The sequence below is a fragment of the Cricetulus griseus genome, chromosome 3, assembly GCF_003668045.3.
Source record: "Cricetulus griseus strain 17A/GY chromosome 3, alternate assembly CriGri-PICRH-1.0, whole genome shotgun sequence".
Lineage (NCBI taxonomy): Eukaryota > Metazoa > Chordata > Mammalia > Rodentia > Cricetidae > Cricetulus > Cricetulus griseus.
The window spans coordinates 147,533,760-147,558,295 of record NC_048596.1 but is presented as its reverse complement, the minus strand read 5'-3'; the positions used below and the strand labels follow the sequence as shown (position 1 = coordinate 147,558,295).

Genomic DNA, 24,536 nt, shown 5'->3' with positions numbered 1-24,536 from the left:
TCTTGTTTTGAAAAAGCAACATAGCTTCCAGAGGCTCACAACCCTTCATCAAACTTACAGGTATCAATGTCTCTCAGTAACCAAGTACAAGAAAATCAGTTCTATTTTCTAGTTCCAGATACACTTTCAAAGGATGTATTAATGAAATATTAAGCATAATAACTTTTTCTGGGCTTAGAGGCTTTCCTTCTCTCTGAGTTAAATCAGTATTATAAAATGTTTCCCCATTTGGGACCATAACAAGTTACTTGCTGATCAATTTGGTGACAGTGCTTGTTGGTCAGCCTTGGTTTGACAGGAAGTTTGCAAAACCAGTTTTAACTAGTTCCAGTACTGCTTACTACAATCACCATCGATCCTCTTCCACAAATAACAGTAGTCCAGGAAAGAGCAGGGGAAACAGAAGGGCCTCTTACACCTTCCCAGATTTCCAGAAGGGCAGTCAGAGAATGCCTGCTTCAACTTTCATAGTCAGTGCAAGAAACAGCACACACTGCCATGTGAGAGACATCTACTTGGAAAGCCTAATGAAGTCTCTGTCATGGGCCCCACCACACAGAGCCACAGGTGAGCGAGGTCTCACCCAACAGCTCCATTATCCATCTTCTGAGCATTTAGTCTTATGCAGTCCCCTCCAGCAAAGGCTGCATTTTCTTTTTACTTTTTAAAAAAATTAGTCACAAGCTTGCTTCACATGTCAGTTCCAGCTCCTTCACGTGCCCAAACCAAACCCCCTCTGCCCCAAGCCCTCACCCCATCCTTCTCTGCTCCCCAGGGAGAGTGAGGCCCTCCATGGGGGATCTCTAAAGTCTGTCAAATCATCCCAGGCAGGGCCTAGGCCCTCCCCCATGTGTCCAGACTGAGAGAGCATCCCTCCATGTGGAATGGGCTCCCAAACTCCATTTGTGTGCCAGGGATAAATACCGGTCTACTACCCAAGGCCCCATAGATTGCCGAGGCCTCCTCACTGACACCCACATTCAGGGGGTCTGGATCAGTCCCATGCTGGCCTCTCAGCCATCAGTCTGGGGTCCCTGAGCTCCCCCTTGTTCAGGTCAGCTGTTTCTGTGGGTTTCACCATTTTCTTTGGACTTCTATAATCTCGAGAAAGAAGAGTAGTTGTTACATTTGGGTTTCCTATTTCATTCTGGACCCACGAGCTAATCCTGTCCTTCCCCAGCTCACCTCTCCCTGCTGTGGCTGCTCGTTTCTTGAAGTGCCTCTCTCTTCTCAGCGATTTCAGCATCAACCCTAGCTCTCCACTATTCAATCTGTGAGAAAATGGAAGTTACCGTATATGATCCTTGCAATCATGTCTGTAGTTTTCAAAATTCTAGCTGTAATTTTTTTCTAGTACATACACCAGTGGAGACATGATTATGGCTTAAGCTGTGGCAGAGGTATTCAGTGGTAAGAAATTACTGTGTTATGGATAAAGGACAGATGACAGATTTGTTGATGGGGTTTTCCAACATGAAAACCAGAAACCAAATATAACATTTAGATCCCTGTTCTAAGCAATCTGGTGGGAGATGACCCTATTGACTGGTTGGAGACAGACTTAGAGGAAGAAGTGAGAAAACCATTTGGGTTATATGTTTTTTAATACAATCTTCTTCCCCACTTCCATTTTTATTTCTGTGGCACAGTTACTTACAGAGAACTGCTATTTGAAAATGTTCCATGGAAAATTTCATCAATAATTCCTAAATATCAAAATGTGCAGCACTATGTACTTGCAGATGAGGCTCAAAATGTTGAGAAGGGACTAGGTTTCACAGGGAAAGGGTCATGTTAGAGTTTAGGCTTCCTTGGATAAGAAATTGTTTTTTAGGAAGAAAAATGGAGATAGATTAATGGATGGGAAGAGTTTGTTGGATGGACAGATTGTTTAATGCTCTGAAAACCACTTCCCAAGTCTATGCATGCTTAAACATGTTTTGGGTCTACATGTTCCTACCTCTGTATGTTCAAATTTATGTTCCATGTTATGCATGTTCTCTGACTTGTTGAGTTTAATCGAACTGGAGTTCTCTTCATCAACATTTGCATCAGATTTATCTTTTTACAAATGATTTATAGACAAATGTCTTAATAGCCCTAAATTTTTTGAGAGTCCCATGGCTCACAGTACCCTAATTGACTCAAGAACATCCATATGCAACTAGGAAGATGCTTAAACAGTAATGGAAGGGGAGCCTTCTATTAACCCCCATGCAAAGGAGATTTTAGGTGGCTCTGGCAGTTATAAATATGGGACTAGAGAAGTGGCTCAGCATTTGAAAGCACTTGCTGCTCATGCCAAGAACCTGGGTCCAGTTACCGGCACCCACATCAGTGGTTAGAACCACATGTAACCCAAATTGTAGAAAATCCAATGCCCCCTCTGGCTTCTGCAGATACCTGCATAATGGCTGTTCATACAGAACACACACATGCAAGTAGGCACACACACACACACACACACACACACACACACACACACACACACACACACACGTAAAATTAATAATTTTCAAAAGAATACCTCATGTTTGCTTCAAGGGTTCACTAAGTCTGAGCCTTGGCTACCCCTAATCTACTTGTTTTCTGTCTATCTGAACCAGTCAGAGGGGGGATAAATTCTCAAAACCCTTCCTGAGCTGTTAAGAAATTTCTCTATAAGTAGAGATGTACATAGCATCCTTATGTGTTTATGTTATAGATACAATTTGACAAATGGGTTGGTCTCTAGCAGGGTCACTACATTATCAATCTTTTTCATCACCATTCTCTCCAGCATTCTGTCTGCAAACCTAACAGCAGAATTTCCGAATGAAGCCTTCCCCAGTTCTTCCTCACTACATTAACCACCTTTCAGAACTCTGTCTAGAGTGCCGTATGCACCTTTGCCAAAGGCTTCATATTTCCCTTGCTATTTGCTTCAAAATCTTCAAATTTCATCTTCTCTGATTCACAGCCTGGCAGTTCATCAATTTTATTATTTTCAGTGATAGCTTGGAATAACAACTTACTATTCCGATCCCCACCTCTCACAATGCCAGTGAGCTGCTGAACTCTCTGCACCTGCAAGATGTCTGCTGTCGTTACGATATCCTCTAATTCAAGCTCTCAGTGGCATTGTGAGTGTGAGCTGTCACATTACTCTTTCTGTGCCAGACCTTCCCTGGCCTTCTGTGTCTGACTTCCTGGCATACAGTGTGCCCAGCTTCCTAGCAAATAGGTGTGTCTGGGAAGTAGCTCTTCTATGCAAGTACTCCCTGCTAAGTGCTCATAACACATTCCCTCCAGGAACCCTGGGATTTTTAGAAGCTTTAGAAGAAAGACTCACTTATGTGCCTACAATTTATACAGTGAACCTAACTAGTGCTTTCCTTTGAAGCCAGACACCCATTAGCAGCCGAGGCTTCATACTGGGGTTGGTTTGCATATCTATTTCAGGAATCAATGACTTCTCAGACTGGAAAAAGCTTGGGTGACCCCTCACTCTTGTGATCCCAAACAGGCTTGCTTTCTTATAAAATCATCTAGATACTAGAGTGCATATTGTATTACAAAGACTATTTGCCCAATATTCCGTCATGAGGAAATTTCCAAGGATTATAGTACACTCCCCTTTCACTAAGCATTGTTGCAGCTTGTGCAGAAAGGAGATGAGTAAACAAACTGGTGTGATACATGGTGGCTCAGGCTGATGTAGTATTCAGAAAGTTTCTTGGGACATAGAAAAGGACAATCCCCCAACCTAAGGCATCAGGATGGGCACCCATGACTTGAAACGCAACCGGGATGACTGCAACTCCACATGTTACAGGATCCTAAAAGTGTTCCCTGAGATACCTGAAAATAAACCCCAGGAAGGGGAGGATTAATTAATTCACTTCTATAGACAAAAGATGGGCATTAAAAGATAGCACAAGGGTGTCACAACCTATCAGCTCCTTTCACAAGGGGCAAGTTTGAGCAGGTGCCTCCCCCTAGCTCTTAAGTAGTCTTCAGGGTAACTGCTACGATACAGAGGCGGTAACAGTTGTCTGCACTTAACACTTTAGTTCTGAGTTCCACGTAAATGATCGCACATTTTGTAGAAGACTCCTGACATAGCTAATATATCCAAACACCAGTGAGAGCACAGACACAGCTATCTTGCCATTTCTTGGTGAACATCATCAGGAGAGTGGTGTTCAGGAGAAGTTGCTCACACACTATTTGGCCTTCTCTGGAGTAATCCCACCTGGCCTCTCGACTCACCCTGACAGTCTTGCCTGACTGAAGGTGATTTGAAGAGAGGATGTGGACATATTGGGCCTATGCCTCCCAGTTCCTTCTTCCCCTCTGTACTAGGGATCAGTGTGCCCATGGGATCACCCATCTAGGTTTTTTTCCCCTGCCCTGAGAAAGGAGAGGAAACCTCACAGTGGCATTTCATCTTCTGCATGCTTGCTTTCTCTACCTTCCTTTCAGTTGGTACTAGGTGTAGGAATCTACCATTTCCAGGCTCTTCTCAAACCACGACAGTTCTCAAAATTAATCAATGAATTAACAGTTTTCACACCTGATCTACTGTGAGTCAGCTTGAAGAGAATGCTCACATCAAGTTACTGAAACAAACCCAGATACTGAGACAAACTAACAGAATCCTGAACCAACCCCACAGGGAAGCCACAGGACATGTGTTTCTAGCACCCTATCCCCCAGAGCAGTTATCCATAATCCAGGCTCCTTTCTCCCCTTGTGTCCTTTAACCCTCCTAGGAAATCTTTTTTTCTTTCAATTAATTCTTGTTCACAACATGTAGGAGAACCAATTTCACAAGCACCCATCACCTAGATGGACTCCACACTCAGGGTTTGGCATTCTGTAATCGCTACTACAAAGTTCTTAATAACCTCACACACATGGATCTGTTCTAGGCAGGATTCAGTAAGATCCAGGATGAGTGTTATCCTGGGTACACTGAGTCTTAGCACAGAGGTGAAGAATGAGCTAGGCCGCACACATCCAACATGTTTGTGCATCCTCTCCCTTACTCACCAGCTCTTGGGTAAGACAGAGGCTGGGTTTGAAGCCCTGGAAGTCTAGAGCTTTAGTCCAAGTGCAGTCCCTCTGGATGCCTCTCCCCCTGTCTATCCCACAAAAGTAGCTTAGAGTCTTCTAATAGCAGACACTGGAAGGGTTGGGGTGGAGCACTTATGTTGTACTATTTCCAGAATATGAACGACAGTGCCCTCCTGGATGCTGGCTATCAAGGTCCTGGTTAGTGCATGGTACAGATATCCAGAGAACTGCTTCGCAGATCATCATATCCTGAAGTGCCCTGTCTGCTGTGGATGTAGAATATGGAATCTGGAGAAGGGGAGATGCTTTATTCAAGTTCTCTGCCTTAAGCAAGGTCAGGATATGGGGACCATATCCATATGAGGAAGCCATACTGCAGGGAAGACCACAGCTATCCTGTGGGTCAGCAAACACACAGAGGCTGTCTCCATGCCCAAGGAAACAGCAGGGGACAGTCAATTCCCAGCATGAACGAGAATAAATATTTGAGAGCCTTATGGAGCTGGATTTGCCCAATTTTGTAAAGGACGCCCACACTTTCATTTGTCTCTGGGCCCTGAAAACCACAGCCAGTGCTTGCTTCCTGTTACTTGCAATTAAAGTAATCCTAAAGCATACACCAGGCTAGTACAAGGCTCAATATTTCATAATTCTTATGAGCCTCTTTTGTATAAACCAATGTTGCTTTGTAAGTTGTACTACTTGGATTGAAGCATTGGTTCAAATCTTTTTCCATTTCTAAATGATGAGTCCTCTGGGGCTCTGTCATACCTCTGCTCTTTGGTGTCCAGACATCGAATTCCCACTTGCTGTGTATTAACAAAATAAATGTCAATTTTATCAGCCACTGAGACAAGAATGCTTTCCAGGATCACTAGATTTTATCCAGCTAATGACAGATAAGAAAAGAGGCTTAGTCTATCAGCTACATATTGACAACTGCTTAGTTAAAGCCTGATTTCCATTTCAGCACTAATGCTGGGCTGGCAAAGCAGATAAACACTCTCCCACTCAGAACCTTAACCTTCGGGTCAGGTTACGCTAATCTCATTTGGAACTGTCTGCAAGCATTCTGTCCATTTAACCCTAAATGCTACCATATTTAGCAACACATATTGCTTGGTTGGAAGTGCTGTAGTCTGTTTATCAAATGTGTGAGCAAAATTTTATTTTTATAGTTGTACATTGTGATCATAACTCTCTGCCCTTTCTGCTTTCTTTTTAGTTTCTAGTTTGGAAAGAAGGAGATGTAGGAAGGGAAGGAGAGAAGGAGGGAAGTTGTTTCTTTCCTCTTTGATAAACTGGGCTGGTTATCACACAGTCAATGAACAGCAACAGTATGCCAGGCACATTCTTTTCCTGGATATTAAGCTGCAGGAATAGGGCCACATGCTTGCTACCCAGGCATTCCACTTTCATGACAAGGCAAATAACACAGAGGCAAGCACAAATGTGTAACATATTGCATCCATTCAGGCTGTTTATGGAAAACATATGAGCAAGGATGGGCTTGTAAACACTAAGGGTCTTCTGTTGATAGACAACTCATGATGCTTCTATGTTATGTAGACATCAGAGCAGAGACATAAAGGAAGTAACCACCCATGAAGGCTGAGAGGAAGTCATGCCCAAGGGTTGGCAGGAATCAATGCGCTTGTGTGGAGAAAGTGTGTGGATAGTGAAAAGCTAGGAGGAGCCAGGAGCAAGGCTCCACATTCTTATAAGATTGAAGGAAGGATGTGAAGATGACGGTAAATGTACACAAAGCCAGCATTTCTAAGTGTAAAGTGTCTCAGTCAAGCAGGTGGCCTCAGTGTAAGATTGACACCCACTTGCTCTGTGAGCACAGTTCCCATGGATCCAAATTTATACCAGAAATGGATCTTTTCTCAAAAGTTTCAATTTGCTCTACAAGACAAATCTAAAGGGCTCCAATCATATGTGGTACTACCCCAAGACCCACAACCCAAATCTTCTAAGCCTTTTCTTCCACACACAGTATCCTGGCCAGATGTGTTCAGCTACCACAGTGACAGAAGGACTCTCCACAAGCACAGGTGGGGCAGCAGATGGAGGTGCCCCTCAAAGCAGCAAGCCTACCTCTGCAGATGGTGCCATTTCCCACGTAGCCCGGCTGGCAGGTGCAGCTGTGTCCCTGGACTGTGTTGGTGCAGATGGCATTTTTGTCACAGTTGTTCTGCCCACTGCTACAATCATCATGCTCTATAGGGCGGGAGAGAAGGAGAGGACATGTGTCTTTACAAGAGTAGCAACAGCTGGACTGGCTAGAGAAGTTTGCTGGAACTCACCAACAAGAATGGCAGTGACTAGCCAGGCATGGTGAATCATGCCCTTGATGCCAGCACTTAGGAGGGGAGGCTAAGGCAAGCTTTGGATACAGAGGAACTTCCTCTTTGGATCTACTGTCTTTGTCTTAGAGAAGCCATGGATCCTACCCTGTGGTGATATTTAAGTCTTAGAGGATGACCTTCAATAATGGTGCTGATAATATCTGTACTAGTGAATTTTCTTTGTAATCACTCTCATGTGTATCTCCCAATTCTAAACAGAGCAGACATGCTCTACCAGTATCCAATAGCACACCTTCACCCTGATCATGGCAACTGAAGATCTCTTTAGAGATCATTAAGCGCATCCAGGGGCAGTGCAGCATAGACACTCTGGAAAAACCAGTGCTTTTGTGCAGAGTGTGGCAGCTGTGTGACAACATAAATTTGTTGACAATTCTGATGGTTTCTTACCTGAAACGGGATAATAATAACCAATTTTCAGAGTTACAAAAATTTCAAGTGCGTCAAGGACAGAAAATGCCAGGCATAGGAAAGCCATAGTGCATAGTAGTCATTGTCTAACCCACACCTCCTCTCCCTCCCTACCTCCTTAGTTCCCCTTGCCTTTCTTTTTTCCTTCCCTCTATTTTCTTTTGAGATACAGTCTTGTCTACACAAAAACAGCAAATTTCAAAGAGGAAGGCCAAGATAACACAACCTGCCAGAGAGCATTTACCAACATGCACTTCCAAAGGCTAACATGGAGCCTGCTGAGTCGGAGAGGGGATGACATTCAAGGCTCTCCTGAGACCTTTCACTAGGCTAACTCTCCAAATAACTCATTGTCATAGGCCTTAGAATGAACCTATGGACTGGGTATGGATGAATTATGTGGCTTCTTAAGCATCTGGGGTATAAAAACCCAGGAGAAAGCTGAGCTACACTGCAGTATACACTGAAAATGCCCAAGTCCGAGACTGGCTCTCATAAGTAGTTACTCTCCCCTACATATCCCAGTTATGTAAATGGTATAGTTATGTAAATGACTACTCTGTAAATAAACAATATGGAAAATGTATATCCTTTATTTCTCTCAATACCTGCCATTATCAATAGCTTCTTAAACATTGCAAGAAGAAAAGTCAAGTGAAGCTATTGAAATTTAAAAAGGCTGTAATCAAGAGAAGAAACTTCAGCTAGAAAGTCCAAAGAATAGCACTAATTGGAAAGTAAATAAAAATTCAATACAGTTTGTTAAGTATTAAGTTGATGTGGTGAACAATTAAAATGCCTTTCTTTGTTAGTTTTTTATTTTAAATTTTTAACAAGGCCTTCACCATGAGAAAGTTTAAATCTTCCAAAGACTAGAGTACATATAGAAATGTATCTGGTTCATTGGATCCTTCACATTTTCTAAATGGATTGTTTCTTGAGGCCTAAAGACCAATCAGAAATGTCAGACAGAACTGTGTGTAGGTTAGCAAGTAGTAAGAAAAGAGGGCAAACTATATAAGGACAGATGGCTAGCCTGCAAGCCTGCAAAAAAAGTATGCTTCAGAAGAAAATAAGCCCTCAGTTGTCCAATACCGTTTATACACTACTAAGCATCTAAGATGTATAGGCACAATAGCACTTGACACTAGGAACACTAAGGTAAAGACATAGACTTCAGGATTTACAATATCCTATGTAAATTCATTTCATAAGGAAATTTTAGGATCTAACTGGAAATATTAAGATGAGTAGACACAGTCTCTGCTTATATGAATACTTTATGGAGATCAGACACCAATGTGCAGCTAAAAAGAACACAGGAAAAAAATGAATCAGTTTTAAGATGGTGTCTTTATTCCATCCAACCACTGGGACAAATCTAAACCAAAGGATGCTCTGCTAGTAATGGTGTCACGATAGTGGGCATAATGCCAAATGGTTTTGACAAATGAGCATGTGTGGTCATGTACGAGGAGCACACACAGCTTAGAATGAGAATTCATGAAAGAGAAGTCACTGCTTCTACAGGAGAGGAGATGTTTATTGAAAGAACATATAAACTTGTCTTTCAAGAGTGGGGATGGCCTCAGTCAAAGTTACCCTCAAAGAATACTCAAAACAAAAGAATAACGTTAGGGGTTATCAGACATTCCAAAGTCAAATCCACTCTTGTCACTATCTTGGAGGACTCTTATGCAATGAGCAGTGGCCACTGCTGTCCAGGTAATGGACAATGTCCAGGCAATACAACTTCATTCCTGTCCCATCTAGGTTTTTCATGTTTTTCTGACTCAAAGCATTTTTCATACTGTTTTTCTGACTCAAAATACTCCCTCCTCCACATGTATGGAGTAGATAGAGCCCTTCCTGGCTTTAAATACCATTTCAAATACCCACATTTTTCCAAAAAATTTCTATATCTGTTCACTAGACCCTGTGAGTTAGTGTGTACTTTGTCTTATCCCACTATGGAAATAACCATGCAATACTGCATTATGATAATTTCAAATTTTTGTCATCAAAGTCAATTAACTTTGAAGGAAATCATATCATATTTGGGGGATATTTTGAAGCCCCCAGTTTATGTATCAATGTTTTGGATAATGGTATTGAACCAAGAGAGCACTAAGCACTGAGCTACATTGTACCCAACTACCCTCAGAAATTTTCTCACTTTATAATGAAGGAAATGAGGGAAAGGACATTAAACAACCTGCCTACATCAAAATATGGGTAGTGAGGGTCTCAGATTTGAGAATATTCATACCAGGTGAAATTCCCAGCACTTAGCAGTGATTGGAAGCCACCTGGTTATGGCCAGAGCTAAACCATGACAAGTGCAAGTGGTCTCATCTTGCCACTGTACTACCCCTGAACTCCCAGAGACCTCCTAACACTTCCTGAGAGTTGGAATCTAGCCAAAGGATGAGGGCTGTGGAACTCCCATATGTCATTATCTGTGGGCCTTTAAAAATGTATCTGATGGAGTGGAACAAGCAACACATAATTTCCTTCAAAAAATATCAAATTATTTTCAAGATTCTGTAAACAATGCCAAAGGTTTAAGATACATAAGGACTCATGAAAGGTAACAATATATAAGAGTTGCAGAAAACAGAATCCAGAACCAGACACCCCAGGCTGAAGATATGGGTTTGATAGTTTCTAGTGACATAAACTATATAGCAAGTTATTCGATCCCTATGTATCTAATTTACTAATAGTAAAATGACAATCAATAGGACTTATCTCCTGGGATTGTGGTGGAAGTTCACCTGGTTAATGAAGGTAGAACACAGCATGTTGCTGCCAGTAAATGCTCTGATAGAAAGTTACTTTACTATCCCTACTGTGTCATTCACCGGTGCTTCAACTACTTTTAGACTCACTTGTCAGACAGTAGTTAAACTTAATAAAAGTGTTCTCTTTCCTTTAGTATTTACAGGTTGGAAGACTCAACCAAGTTCTCACTGTCCAACAACATCAGAAGAAACAGCCAGGGAGTCATTACTAGTTTGTGATGCCTCTTTTCTATCCTAAGACTTAATAATCAATCCACCCCCAAGTCATGTAGATTTCTCTTTCTGAGAGCACCCAAGAAAACCCCCGGACCATTCCCACTACTGGTCTGCTCACAAAGCACCACACCTCTCACTTAAGCCTCAGCTATACATTCCCAAAAGCCCTGGTCTCTACATTGCTTTCTCTCTGATTCATTCTTCACATGGCATGTATTGAAATCTTTCGGGAAATAAAATGTGAATATCCTGCCATTCCTGGTTAAAAAATGAAAACAAACAAAACCCAACCACTGCCTCACTGTTCTTAAATAAACAGTCTTCAAAAATCATCAGGTGCAGCTGCTATTGCTTCTGCTATGTTCCCACCAGAACCACTTTGTCTCCCCCTTTGAAAGAGTCCTAGCTCCCTCTTACCCATATGCACTTTCCTCTTCCATCTAAATAGTATTTTTTTGTCCTTGAGATCTCAACTAACCCTTCATCAGTAGATTTCCTGGGCTGGAGCCATTTGCCCTGTAACATTTTCACATCACAACCAGCACTTCTCCTTCATGCCCTAATCACGCTTATATTTCTACATTCATTAATGTATGATGGATGTCTTCCTTCTCTACTAGAGCACAAATCTCTTGAGGATAAAAATTATATCCCTCCTTTTTTCATTATCCCCAGACTCTGGCAGAGCTTCTGAAATTTAAGTGCTAATACAAATACTCATTTGTAAAAAGAGGGAAGGGGAGAGGGAGGGATGGGAGGAAAGGGAGGGAACATAGAAGCTGCAGAGGGCTCAAGGAGAATTAAGATAGGAAAGTGTTATTGACCTGGTGTGGGAGACTGAGAAGAGAAAAAGCTAAACAATGAAGCAAGCTGACAATAGCATGGTGTTGCATTTGTTTCTCACTGTGACTGGCCAAAAAGGAATAGGGTTCAGATGCTGCTGAGGGCAAACTCCACAAATGGAAATAAAGTATTTTCCAGCAATGTATTAAAAAGTTTGGATCTAGAGTATGTAAGAACTTTTACAACTCAATACTAAAATGCTAATCCCACCATAAAAAGGAACAAACTGGAGATTCCCTCAAAGAAGATATACAGATATCAAATAAACATGTGAAGAAATGTGTATATATTAGGATATGTAAACATATCCCACTAGGGCATCCATTATTGTAAAAACAGAAGATAATAAACTGGCAAATTTGGTAAAGAAATTGAATCAGTTGCACATTGCTAATAGGTGTATAGAATATTTCAGCCACTTTGGAAATTTGACAATTTCTCAAACTATGAGGTATATCATAGCAATATACCCAAAGAGAAAAGAAAACTTATATCCACACAGAGACTTACATCCCAGTGTTTATAACACCTAAAAGTGAAGTGGTGGTCAACTGACAAATGTATAAAGGAAATACGAAATAACCACACAGGGGATTATTACCCAGAATTTAATCAAAATGAAGTGCTGATAGATAACGTAACATGAATCACGAATACCAAAATCTTTACGTGAAATGAAAAGATCCAATCATAAAGGAGCATATTTTAAATGTTTCAATTTATAGAACATATCCAAATTAGATGAAGTGTGTTCATGGTTACTCATGACAAATTTCAGGTGGATGGAGAATGACTGTGGAGGAACATGAGGTTTTTCTCTTTGCAGTGATGAAAACATAAAATGAGGTCATGGACCTGGTTCTGTACCTCTGGTAAGATGTCTCAGCACTTATCTCGATTTTGATCCCCGAGACTCATGTGGTGATAGGAGAGAACAAACTCCTGTAGTTTGTCAGATGACCTCCACTCATGCTATTGTATACATTCTTCTCCCACACACAAAATAATAAAATATAATAATTTTTAGAGTAGTGAATGCCATGCTCTATAAACTAAATATCATATAAGATGTTCTGTCCATGCCCTCACAAGAATGTAAAATGTCATGGGGTTTAGAGTTCAGAGAATGAGAATTATTTACATTGATTATCTTACTAATGACCCACATATATTGTTTTTCTCTAGTTGAAAATACTGTTTATCTCATAGAAACATAGGAAATGTGTTATATATAAAACAAACACTTCAATTAAAAGACATTTCCTAGTTTCCTAAATACAAATTCAGAAACTCTGTTATTTGAGCTTAAGGATATAGGTCATTTATAACACAGATTTTGTTGTTGTTTTTGTTTTGTTTTATTTTTACTATAAGTAGCATTTTTCCATGTCAAAATAGAAGCAGCTCCTGGATTGCCAGGATGGAAGACTAAATCGTGCTCTTATTGGGTGCCTTTGACCCAGTAGGGTCACACCACAGCTCCAGGAATCACAGACAAAGTTTCTGGGACAGCTGTTCATATCTCACAGCAGGTATTAGCCGTGCCAGAAAGGGGTCTTAGAGGCTAAAGCCCTGCTGATTCCCTGCTGAGGTTAGATCCTAAAATCTATGTCAATTCTCCATGGGGCACCAGTCTTCATGCTCCAGGGACACACTAACCTAAGAACCTTCAGGTGTATATCTTCCCTCTTCTGAGACAAACAGCTTTAGCCTAACCACTTCTAACTCCACAAACATCTATCTGGCTCCCACAGGAGGCAGCCTCTTGGAAGTGGTTTGACTATGCACTAGTGGAATTGGTCTCCCAATCAAGAAGCTCTGAGTCGGGTGACAGCCAGGACAGATACAGCATTAACAGGATGACCCCAACTAAAAACCTAAGCAATAGTGGAGACGCCACCTTAAAGCCTTTCCCCTATAATGAGATTGATGACTACTTTAAATGCCATCACACTAGCTGATGGAAACAGAAGCAGAGATCCACAGCTAAACACTGAGTTGTACTCCTGGAATCCAGTTGTAGAGAGAAAGGAGTTATGAGCAAAAGGGTCAAGACCATGATGGAGAAAACCACAGAAACAGCTGAACTGAGCACATGGACCCAGTCTGACAGCAGGGGAACCTGCATAAGACCATACTAGGTCCCCTAATGTTGGTGTCAGTTGGGGGGCTTGGGTAGTCTATGGGGCCTCTGGCAATGGAACCAGTATTTATCCCTAGGGTACGAATGAGCTTTTTGGAGCCCATTCCCTATGGAGGGATACTCTCTCAGCCTAGATACATGGGGAAGGGCCTAGGTCTTGTCCCAAATGATGTGACAGACTGTGATGATGCCCCACAGGAGGCCTCACCCTCCCTAAGGAGTAGATGGGTGTTGAGATGGGTGGTTGCTGGGGAAGTGGGAGAATAGGAAGGAGTGGGAACTGGGATTGATATGCAAAATAGGATTGTTTTTAATTTAAATAAAAATTAATTTTAAAAAAGAGGCAATAGAGACAGTGGAAGAAATGAATAAGGAGGCTGTTCTCTTCCTTCCTAATTCCTCTAAATCAGGAAAAAGCAAAATGGAAAGTTAAAAACTTAATGTTGTGCTTTTGACTTAGATATATGGTATTATGTAATAAATATGGAAAATTATATGCACTAACTATACTTACACATGACACTTGTGCATATGTAGAGAGCCTACAACATTCTATGTGAAACCATTAACAGTGATTTGTTGATTTGCTGAGCAGAGGATGCATTTCTTATTCACTTCAAGTGTTTGTGTCTTTTACAACTAACATGTATATTTTATTGCTAAATAAAAGAGTTTGGGATGTTGGTGGAACTTAGGAGAACAAAATTAATTTCAGACATATCCAAGATGCCCTGTGAAAAGACAAAGCTTTGGAGACTGCCAAAGGTGGATGGGGATGTCCAAGTTGCCACTTACAAGAGCTTTAACAAATTGTCCTGTTTGCACTTAAAATGTAGTCAGTTCCAGGAGAAAGCCTTAGTCTTCATTTCCTCAGATCCAAAGAGATTATTCCACAAAGCAGATGTTCAAGAGACATTTACATAATGACTACTCATATAAATAAACACAATAATGTATGTGATATTGCTAATGGAACAAAGTAGAAGATTTCAAATGACAGAGTCCATCAACAGTGCCACCATCATTAGTGCCGCCATATCATCATCACCATTAACACCTTCATTCTGTCCCCACAAATGCCCTTACTATATCCTCACCATTACCATCACCACCAGCACACTATCACCATCACCACCACAACCCTCATCACCACTACTATCCTCACCATTACCACCACCATCATCACCACCACCATCATCAATTAGCAGTACACCACCACCACCGGTATAAGTATTAGGTTATTTTGTCCATGAAGCCATCCCCAATAATTCCAAGAATGTTTTACTAATTATTTTTGTTTCCTCTATGTTCCTTAAGTTTCTAGACCTCCTGAAATTCAGAAAATCAAATTACCTGCATTCCAAATCTATCTTTGTAATATAATCCACTCATTTTGTAGCCTTAAAAAACATGCTTAATGTCTTTGAATCCCTCTGTTGCTGCCCCAAAATGAGAGCATTAAGATCAGTTCAGAGAGATGTTGGGAAGATTAGCCAAGAGGACAAAAAGAAAGCATTTTTCAGACATAACAGTCCTGCTGGAGATAGGAACTCAAATAGCTTGTAACTGCTTGTACGAAATCTGCAGAAGCACAAGCCAGATACAATTCTAGCACAAGGAAGGAAGGGAAAGTGAAAAGAGAGCCACTCCTAGCCAAGAAGCTATTCACAATTTGTAGATTTCCCTGGGAAAGGGAAAATCAGTTTTCTCTAACGGAGTATCACTGGGTCTATCAACCACTCTCTAGGGCAAGCCTCATTTTCAGGAATATTTCACCAGCACAAAACAGAAACTGTTTTTGTTTTGTTTCAGTCTTGACTTAAATTTTGATTAAGATAAAGAAAGAACTTGAAGCTAGGTGTGTAGGAAGGGGCCAGAGTGTCTGGGATCAAAATGGTCAAATGATCAAAATATACTGTTTGGAAAGAAAATAAATAAATAAAAATATAAAAAACATTAAGCAGCTTCCTATTCGAATGATAGAGATTCAGGAACCATTAGTCACTGTACCACAGGGATAATTTAGAAATGCACCATTAAACTATGAAATTAACGAATAACCGATATCTGTGCCTGCCTGTGCTTTGGGTTTCACGTAAAACACCCAGTCCAACAAGGTTATTCACAACCAACATAAAAGAAAGACACAAAGCTGTTTGTTTGACGTTGGTTTCTTTTAATGGTCACATGCACATCCCCAAAGTGACCCTTTCCCTGTGCTTTTTATGTGTTTGCTGTGAAGAAAGCAGCTTCTGAATTTTGCCTTTGGTTCCAACGCTACCTAGAGAGACTCTAAGAAGCTCTAAAAATAAAACAAGGCAAGAAAAATAATGTGGGGTTAATGTTTTTTCTTTATCACAAACGTTTTCTTCAACTTCAGGGATTCTACCTTAATAGATTGTTTTTTATCTTTCTACAAAATAAAAATGATGGCGCAGAAACAACTTTCGTCCTCCTTCATGGGTGATCATGTAGCTACCCAGAATCTCTGGTGCTCAGGACTTGTGAAATTCCAGATGAAAAGGAAATACAAATTGCAGGCTTTTGAGAGGAGCTTTGGAACATGCCATCGTCGCTGCAGCCACACTTCTCAGCACATCCCTCCATTCCTGCTGAATCCTTCATCCATTCCCAGGTGTAACTGACTGGATAGCATCCCCTAACATTTTATCCCTACCAGGAACCTCAGAATGTGATCTTATTGGGGGAAATAGATATCTAAAATTTGCATGGGACTCTTTGGGATTACAGTGGACCTTAAATCCAATGAAAATAGGCTTCTCAGAAGAAACAACACACAGATACATAGAAGGCAAAAGATGAAGGGAGGACATGGGCAAATACTTTCTAGATGCTTCTAGAAGGCAAGTGACACCGGGAGCCCTGGATGCCAAAGACCTTGTACATTGGGGACTCCAAACAGCTGGAAAAGGCAAACAAAGATTCTCCAATTTAGCCTTTGGAAATTTTTCTTATTCTTCCCATTTTGTTTGGGTTCCAAGCCTCCAAAATCATGAGGGAGGGAAGGGGGAGGGAGTGAGGGAGAGAGAGAGGGAGAAGGGAGGGAGGGAGGGAGGGAGGGAGGGAGGGAGGGAGGGAGGGAGTAAGAACAATTGGAAAACTGTTGGAAGCCATCCAATGCCATCCAGTGCATACACTTTATTTAGCAGGCTCAGGAAGTGAATGTGATCAGCTTTCTCTGTAATTCCTATACCAGAAGTCCTGAAAGAGTAGTGATGGGTGAGGCTTAGTGGTCTTCACTGCTTGCTGGAGAGACCTCAGAACTCTGGGGAAATGCTCATGGATATGCATGACCATGCTGTTTGAAGAGGAAGAGAAAGACAACAGTGTTACAGACAGACAAACTAAGCCTCTTCCACAGCCCCAACATGAAGCAGATATGAACTACAGGGAAATCTCTTGCTGCCAAGTCTGTTTTCTTCTATGTAAACTAAATCAAAAGGAAACAGAATTAGAGAAAATCATACTCTCAGTGTGTCACCCCTGCTTCCATGTTTAACTCATCTCCTCATTTCTACTGACTCATCCTCCAACCCCACTGTACTTGCTTGAATAGTGACCCCATCTCTGCTACTCTCCTCCTGAGGACCAGGAGAATTAAGAAAAGAACTATTAGGAATTAATAGTTCAGAGTTCCAACATCAGGTAGATGTCTAATTCTTGTCATGCTTCCCTTTCTCTAACTTTTAGACTCAAAGTACAAAACCCAGCAAATAGAAAACAGCCTCACCAACCACTAAAGGATACATCACCCTAGAAACGTGAGCAAACATTTACCAAGATTGAAGGGAAGCTTAAAGGAATCCATCTCTGACTTCTTGGCTCTCTCAGAAGTTTACATCATGATACTGTACAGAATGTCCCTGGGAATTGGAGTCCAGTTCAATGAAAGAGTTCTTACCTTCTTTGGATATACAAGTTCTGAGTTCAACCTGTGGTAAATCCTACAGCAGGGCAAAGCCTGGCTTCTCTTAGTCAGATAGCTAGGGGTACTTGTCTTTATTGGCTGAGTTCTGAACCCATAAGTCTGAGTTCTTTCCCATGATTTTTGCCAGCAGAGTCTATCCCTACAGCTGTCCAGGGGCCTAATAAGCATAAACAAAGAAGAAGATGAGGGGGAGGAGAGGGAGAAAGAAGAGAACAAGAAGAAAGACAGAGGAGGGAGATGAGAAGGAGGGGCAGTATCATGACATATTTTTGGTCATTTTCTTCCTTTGGGTTGCCCAGTTCACCTTCAAAAAATACATGTGAAAAAGAACAGGCAAAAGACAAACTTCTACAATGTATCACACATAGGGAAAATGATAGAGAGGGCAAATACTGATACTGAGCGTGGCCTCATGGATTCTACAATGCAGAGACACAAATGAGCATTCTGATCCCAGGTTATACAGGCAAATCAAAGAGGGTACCACAGTAACACACAGCAAGGGGACCATAATCCAGGGGTCAGAGAAGATTTGCAAAGGTAAGTGGCATTGAATGAAAGGATTGAAACACAGTTGGCTAAGATAGCCTTTAAAGAAACTTCATGCAGTTACAACAATATGGCAGATGTATAAATATTGCCCTAATGAAAACCTGCAATGGGAATGGAAGTGTGAGACTGAGTTAGTAACCCCCTGTATGTACACAAAATGTGACCACATGATGCATCTGTCTCCCCACCGGCGATTCAGCTTCTGTTGTTCACAGGCAGTAGCAAACTGCATTTTCCTGTGGGAGGTGAGGAGATAGATTTTCCAAAATTGGCTATAACATTATCTCCCATCCCAATACTAATCCTAAATGTAGCTTCACCCACCTCTATCCAGAGGTCCAATCTAATCATAGTGTCTTTGAATATGGACTGGGTTTAAATCTGTATAACTGACAAAGTGTACCATAAAGCATGCTACTCCCAAGGCCTATGAGAAGTTGAGCAGCTTCTGGAGCAATCTGTGTCTGGGGATCTCACATCCAGTCATCATGTCTCAAAACCTAGCTACCATGGGATCAGAAACTAAGAACATGGAGGTGTGATCATTAGCACATGCCAGCCAATGTGCTCAAATGAGCTCAGCCTTCATGGCATAGAAAAATGCTCTTGACAGCTAACGAAAGAAACCTTCAGTTGACTCTGCCTACAACTTGTTAGCCTCTCCCCATCCCTCAAAGACTTCCTTATTGAGGACCAAATGTGAAGGAGACACAAGCCATTCCTGCTAAACTCTATGTGGATTATTGACCCAGAGATTTTTACAAGCTTCGTAAAGTTCATAATGGTTGTTAATACTACTATTTGTGAGCCAGCTAGTACATGGGATCTGAGCATGGGCCTGTGGTGGTGTGGTAACTCTGTGAGATTCTGTGGAACTGGGTTCACATAAGAAATAACAACATTTGAGGAAAAATGTGTGATCCCCTCAACATTCTCCCATCTTGAAAGATAACTCAATAGGTCAGTTCCCTCCCACTCTCTCTACTAGTAGGGTCTTCCAATAGCATCTGACATAGATGGACCCTAAAACAGGTCCAGTGAATTCTGTAGCAATCAAATCATATTTTCAGTGCTCTGTGCAGTCCAGCACATATGTTGACAGCATTCCAACCCTGTCAATAAATTTTGCATCCAGTCCCTGGGGCTAATGCTGTCTAACAAGCAATATTATAGAGAAGAACAGAAAATCACATCAAGGTGGCCAGGATTAGAGGAGGCAAGGTTTGGTCTCCCAAAAATAAAAAAGTGATTCAGGTCCGCGATCTGGAGCACGGTGTTTCAGTACACACTGGTAATCCTGGAGCCTGGGAGGTGGAGGCAGGAGGACCTGGAGTTCAAGGCCGTACTTGACTACATATTGAGTTTAAGTCCAAACTAGGCTACATGAGACTGAGAATTCGAGATGAGGGGAGAAAGAAAAGATGAGAAGAAGTGGAGAGAAAATAAATAGGGGGAGAAGTTTGCAAACTGGATCCTGAACACAAAATTTGTGAAGTTCTTAGCTCAGCTATGTGGGGTCTGAACAGCAATGTTAATTACTACTTCCATAAAAACTGTCATGGGACTGCTTGGGATGGTGTGAAGTGTCAGGCTGTGGAGCCACTAAAGTACTTACCATTTGCCTCCAATGCCCTTGCTCTCTTCTAAGTACAGAGTACTAGCGAGATAAACACTTAAATGCTGTAAAAGCAAATACCAAGTCAATATGCAACCACATGTGTGATTTAAAAGTCATAATCTGAAGAGAAATAAGATAGAGCTATGCAAACATGAGACAACCATAAAGGGATGTCAGGCATCCTACTCTCTCATCAGCCCCATGACTGTGATCCTTGTGACTTGCAGGAGGATAGCAGACATGTGCAGAAAAATATTTGATTGGGACAAAGTCTCTGAATTGTGAGTCTGCTGAGGTTCTTACCAGGACACATTTCTGTTCTTGACCCAAGATTTAGAACTACTCTGTCATCAGGGCAATGCTTAGCCACTTGTGACTACTGAGCCTTCAGATATGCTAAGCATGGACTGAGATGTGCTGCCATTAGAACATATTCCCTGGATTTCCAAGACACACTCCAAAAAGAAGAAAATATCTCATTAATAATTTCATACTGGTTACATTTTGAAATAATATTTGAATATTCTTCATTCAGTAAGATTATCTAAAAATTTTATTTCACCTGTCTCATTTTTTTTCTCAACAAGAATACTAAAATTTTTAAATTATATATTTTATGTACATTATATGTCTATATTACTCAAACAGAACCAGTGTTCAGTAAATATGACCAGGAAGAAAGTGAAGAATCAGGGAAGAATAGAGGAGAGCAGAATGAGAGATACCATAACACATAACACCATTATAGGTCTGAGGAGACATCTGGCACTAGGGAGATTTCCAGAGATCTACAAGGATGACACCAACTGACAATCTAGACAATGTTGGAGAGGCTACGCTAAATGCCCTTCCCCTATAATGAGACTGATGACTGCCTTATATGCCATCCTAGAGCCCTCATCCAGTGGCTGATGGAAGCCGAGGCAGACACCCACAGCGAAACACTGAACTGAACTCTGGAAGCCAGTTGTAGAGAGGGAGGAATGAAGAGCAAAGGGGTCAGGACCAGGCTGGTGAAAACCACAGAAACAGCTGACCTGAACAAGGGGGAACACATGGATCCCATACTGATGTCTGGGAGGCCAGTACAGGACTGATCCAGACCCCTGAACATGGATGTCAATGAGGAGGTCTTGGCACTCTATGGGGTCCCTGGTGGTGGATCAGTATTTACCCCTGGTGTAAGAAGGGACTTTGAGAGCCCATCTCATGTGGAGGGATGCTCTCTCAACCTGGACATGTGGGGGAAGGCCTAGACCCTGCCCAGGATGATATGACATACTTTGGGGAACCCCCATGGAAGGCCTTACCCTCTCTGGGGATCAGGGAGGATGAGATGGAGGGCTGGTGAGGGGTTGGGGGAACAGAGGGAGAGAGAGAAAGGATTCACATGTGAAGCAAGCTTGTTTCTAATTTGAACTAATAAAAAATTCTGTATTATTTCATCAGTTGATACATATCTAGGCTGGTTCCAATTTCTGGCTATTTTGAATAGAGTAACAGTGGATGTGGATGAACACATCTGTAGTAGAGTGTAGAGTCCTTGGGGTATATGCCTAAGAGTAGTATAGCTAGATGGACTTTTGACTTTCAATTTGTTTATGGAATGAATATGTTTCAGTAAAAGTTTGCATATGTTAAACCAGAAAAAGAAAGTGAAGAATATCTTAGAGATATTGCATTTTTAATTGGAGTAGTAAATGGGATTTATTCTGCATGTCAGGTGCTCACTGTGTAGTGATGGTTGCCTAGAGTACTGTATTTTAAAAGATTGAACACCAAACACCAGCTCAGGAAGAACTTCTCTGTTCAATTAATTTTAAATATTTGACATGGATTCCACAGGAGAGTGTGGCAAATATACTATGTGTTGATTATCATCCAGCCTTCCTACTGGAAGCCTGTGCAGTAAGCAGGCACTCCTGCTGGAAGTCTGTGCAGTGAACATGATGTCCTGCTGGAAGCCTGTGCAGGGAGCAGCCCCTCCTGCTGGAAGCCCTCTTCCCTGTGATGCTGGTTGCCAACACTATGATCTGCTTGTTCCCCAGTTGTTGATGGCTCATCTCATCCTAGGCTAGGGACTATGTCATCCACCTTCTGGATGGGGAGAGTACCCTCAGCCTCTTTTCTCACCTTCGAAGGCTAGTCTAGACAGTACTTCTCAAGCTTTGGCATGCATCAGAATTGTTTGGAGAGCTTAATGAAATGCAGCACACTAGGTGCTGCCAATGTAAAGCTTCTGACAAACTTGAACTGGTTTGGGAACTGAGGGTCCAGATTGCCAGCAGGTTACCAGGTGACATTGTTAGAACTGGTTTATTAAATTTACCTCTGGCCAGCTCCCTGACCTTGGCTATTCATTTAATGATCTAGACAATTTAAAAAGAAACCAGTGTGTAACTGAGTATAAGACCAATCTACCTAACTAGGAATTTCAGTGTGGGGGTCCAGACACAGCAGCTAAGAAGCGCTAGTTTCTTTGGCCTTCCTGTTAACCCTCCTTTCTAGGCCCAAGGATGGCATGGGGTAGAGGAGGAATAACTAAACATACTCCCATTGAGGACCCTCATTTGGGTCCACAGTGGACCAGAACAAGGCCTAGGCTGGAGTACAGCCTACTGGGTAATAGGTAGGAATCAGAATGGATGCTACATATCTCCAGGCCTCAAAGCTGGTAGCTCAACAAGAGCCTGAATTCCCAGAAATGCCATCCAGCCACAGGCATGACGAAAATTCACAGGCTGTCCTTTAAGGATATTTTAACAATAACTAAAGGTCATTCTGTACTTAGTCTCTGTCCATCTGCATCCTGATGGACACTATCATTATAACCTTCAACCAGCTGCATAAGGGTGAAATTTGATGGAATGGAGTAGCCATCATCTATAAGGGTCTCCAGAAGGAAACCCCATGCATCTACCATCTAATGCTATCATATCTACAAAACCCAGAATTTCTAGTATAAACATCTGGAGGTTTTTGTTCTTTTCCATGAAAGTGGGACAAATCCTCAGACTCTGAAATCTGATATTGACTTCTGCAGAAGCTAAAGTGAAGCCTCCAGACAGTCTTTAAAACATGTCCTTTATCTCCATCACTGAAAAGAGACAGAAAGCTCAGAAACTTCAAATGAAATGACTTATCTGTGCAATTCTCTGGTGCTTGGTAACTCTGTCGAAACAAAACTCAGAACTTGCCAGCAGCCACTTGTCAGAAAGTTCTTGGCTCTCCATATCCACTTTAGATTTACTTACAGAATTGTGTTTTGCTTCTAAAAAAATTTCTCTCTCTAAATGATTTTTTATATTTGGGTGGCTACCGGAAAGATGCTGACTACCTCTAAAATACAAATGAATTTTCAAGTATTTATCGATTTTATTCCACAAGACATCTGTAACAGGACGCCTCATAGTGCACTATTTCCTCTGCAGGGAACATTCAGATACAGTCCTTCAGAAAGTGCCCACTTCCCACTCATTTTCTGTGTGTTGTCAGGCAAGGCTGTCATTTCATGATCCTGACTGATGTGAACTGATTTGTACTGATCAAGTCTGCCAACCTTTCAGGAACTTTCCCAGCCCCATTCCAACCTTTTTGAAATGAACTGAATTCTTGATTAAGTAAATCAATTATTTACAGCATTGAACACTATCTACCATATCAAAAGGTTGAATTCTGACATATTAGCTGTCTAATATCCCTCCTTGAACTTTGTATTTAGAAGAGAAGGAATACCAAGAAACAAATAGCCAGGCTTTGTATTGCACTCACATCACTGTTAACCATGTACACTTTATAAATGGTTTTCATTTATCAGTGAGCAATAATTTACAAGCAATGAGTAGAACTCCTATCAAAACCTAGTCATTAAAGACTTGAAGATACTCCACACACACTTACCCATGACAAAGGAAAATGTACATATTTAAAGTTCACCCCAGTAAGGAGTCCAACTCAAATGTTTGACTTGCTGCAACCTCTACTGACAAGATTATAAATCTATTCACAAAAGTGTGACCATACCCCTTCCCAGGCATTCTGTTTAGTTTAATTTTCTCTTACGCTCTAGTACAGAATTTAAATAAAAGTCTTCATAAAATCTCCATAGGAAACACCGATTAGAAAATAATGGCACTACAAAATGCACTCTTTAACTGTGCCCAGGAGTCAACTGGAAAATAAGAACAAATAATCTGTCTGTAACAGTGTATATTGCTGACTTTGAAAATAGAAATAAGCAATTATATTGTAGCCTAATGTTCAGTTCTCAGTACACACACACACACACACACACACACACACACAAATACTTTGTGTGCTATTGACCCCAATAAAAGAATACTTTAAAACAAACTAGCCATTAAATCTTAATTTCATTTGCTTAAGTTTACCTATTTAAATGTGTATCTAATCAAAATTCATGATAAATATTTGTGATTTGCTTAATTATCTGCATGTAGTGCAATGAGAACTTTGCTGTCACAAGTACTAATGAACAACATAGCTTCAAAAGCTCCCCAAACACATCCGGAAGTAGGATGATTACCCTGACCACACATGTAATCCCTCC

General features: G+C 41.3%; 1 protein-coding gene across 3 annotated transcripts in view; it reads right to left on the bottom strand.

Moving 5' to 3' along the window:
- LOC100765471 (protein kinase C-binding protein NELL1) overlaps positions 1–24,536 on the bottom strand; it is an 864,465-nt gene that overhangs the window by 315,261 nt on the left and 524,668 nt on the right. For all 3 annotated transcript variants that reach the window (XM_027410508.2, XM_027410509.2, XM_035442493.1), the window contains one exon: positions 7,159–7,281. In XM_027410508.2, coding sequence (XP_027266309.1) covers positions 7,159–7,281 — 123 coding nt within the window. The remainder of the gene's footprint in view (positions 1–7,158; positions 7,282–24,536) is intronic.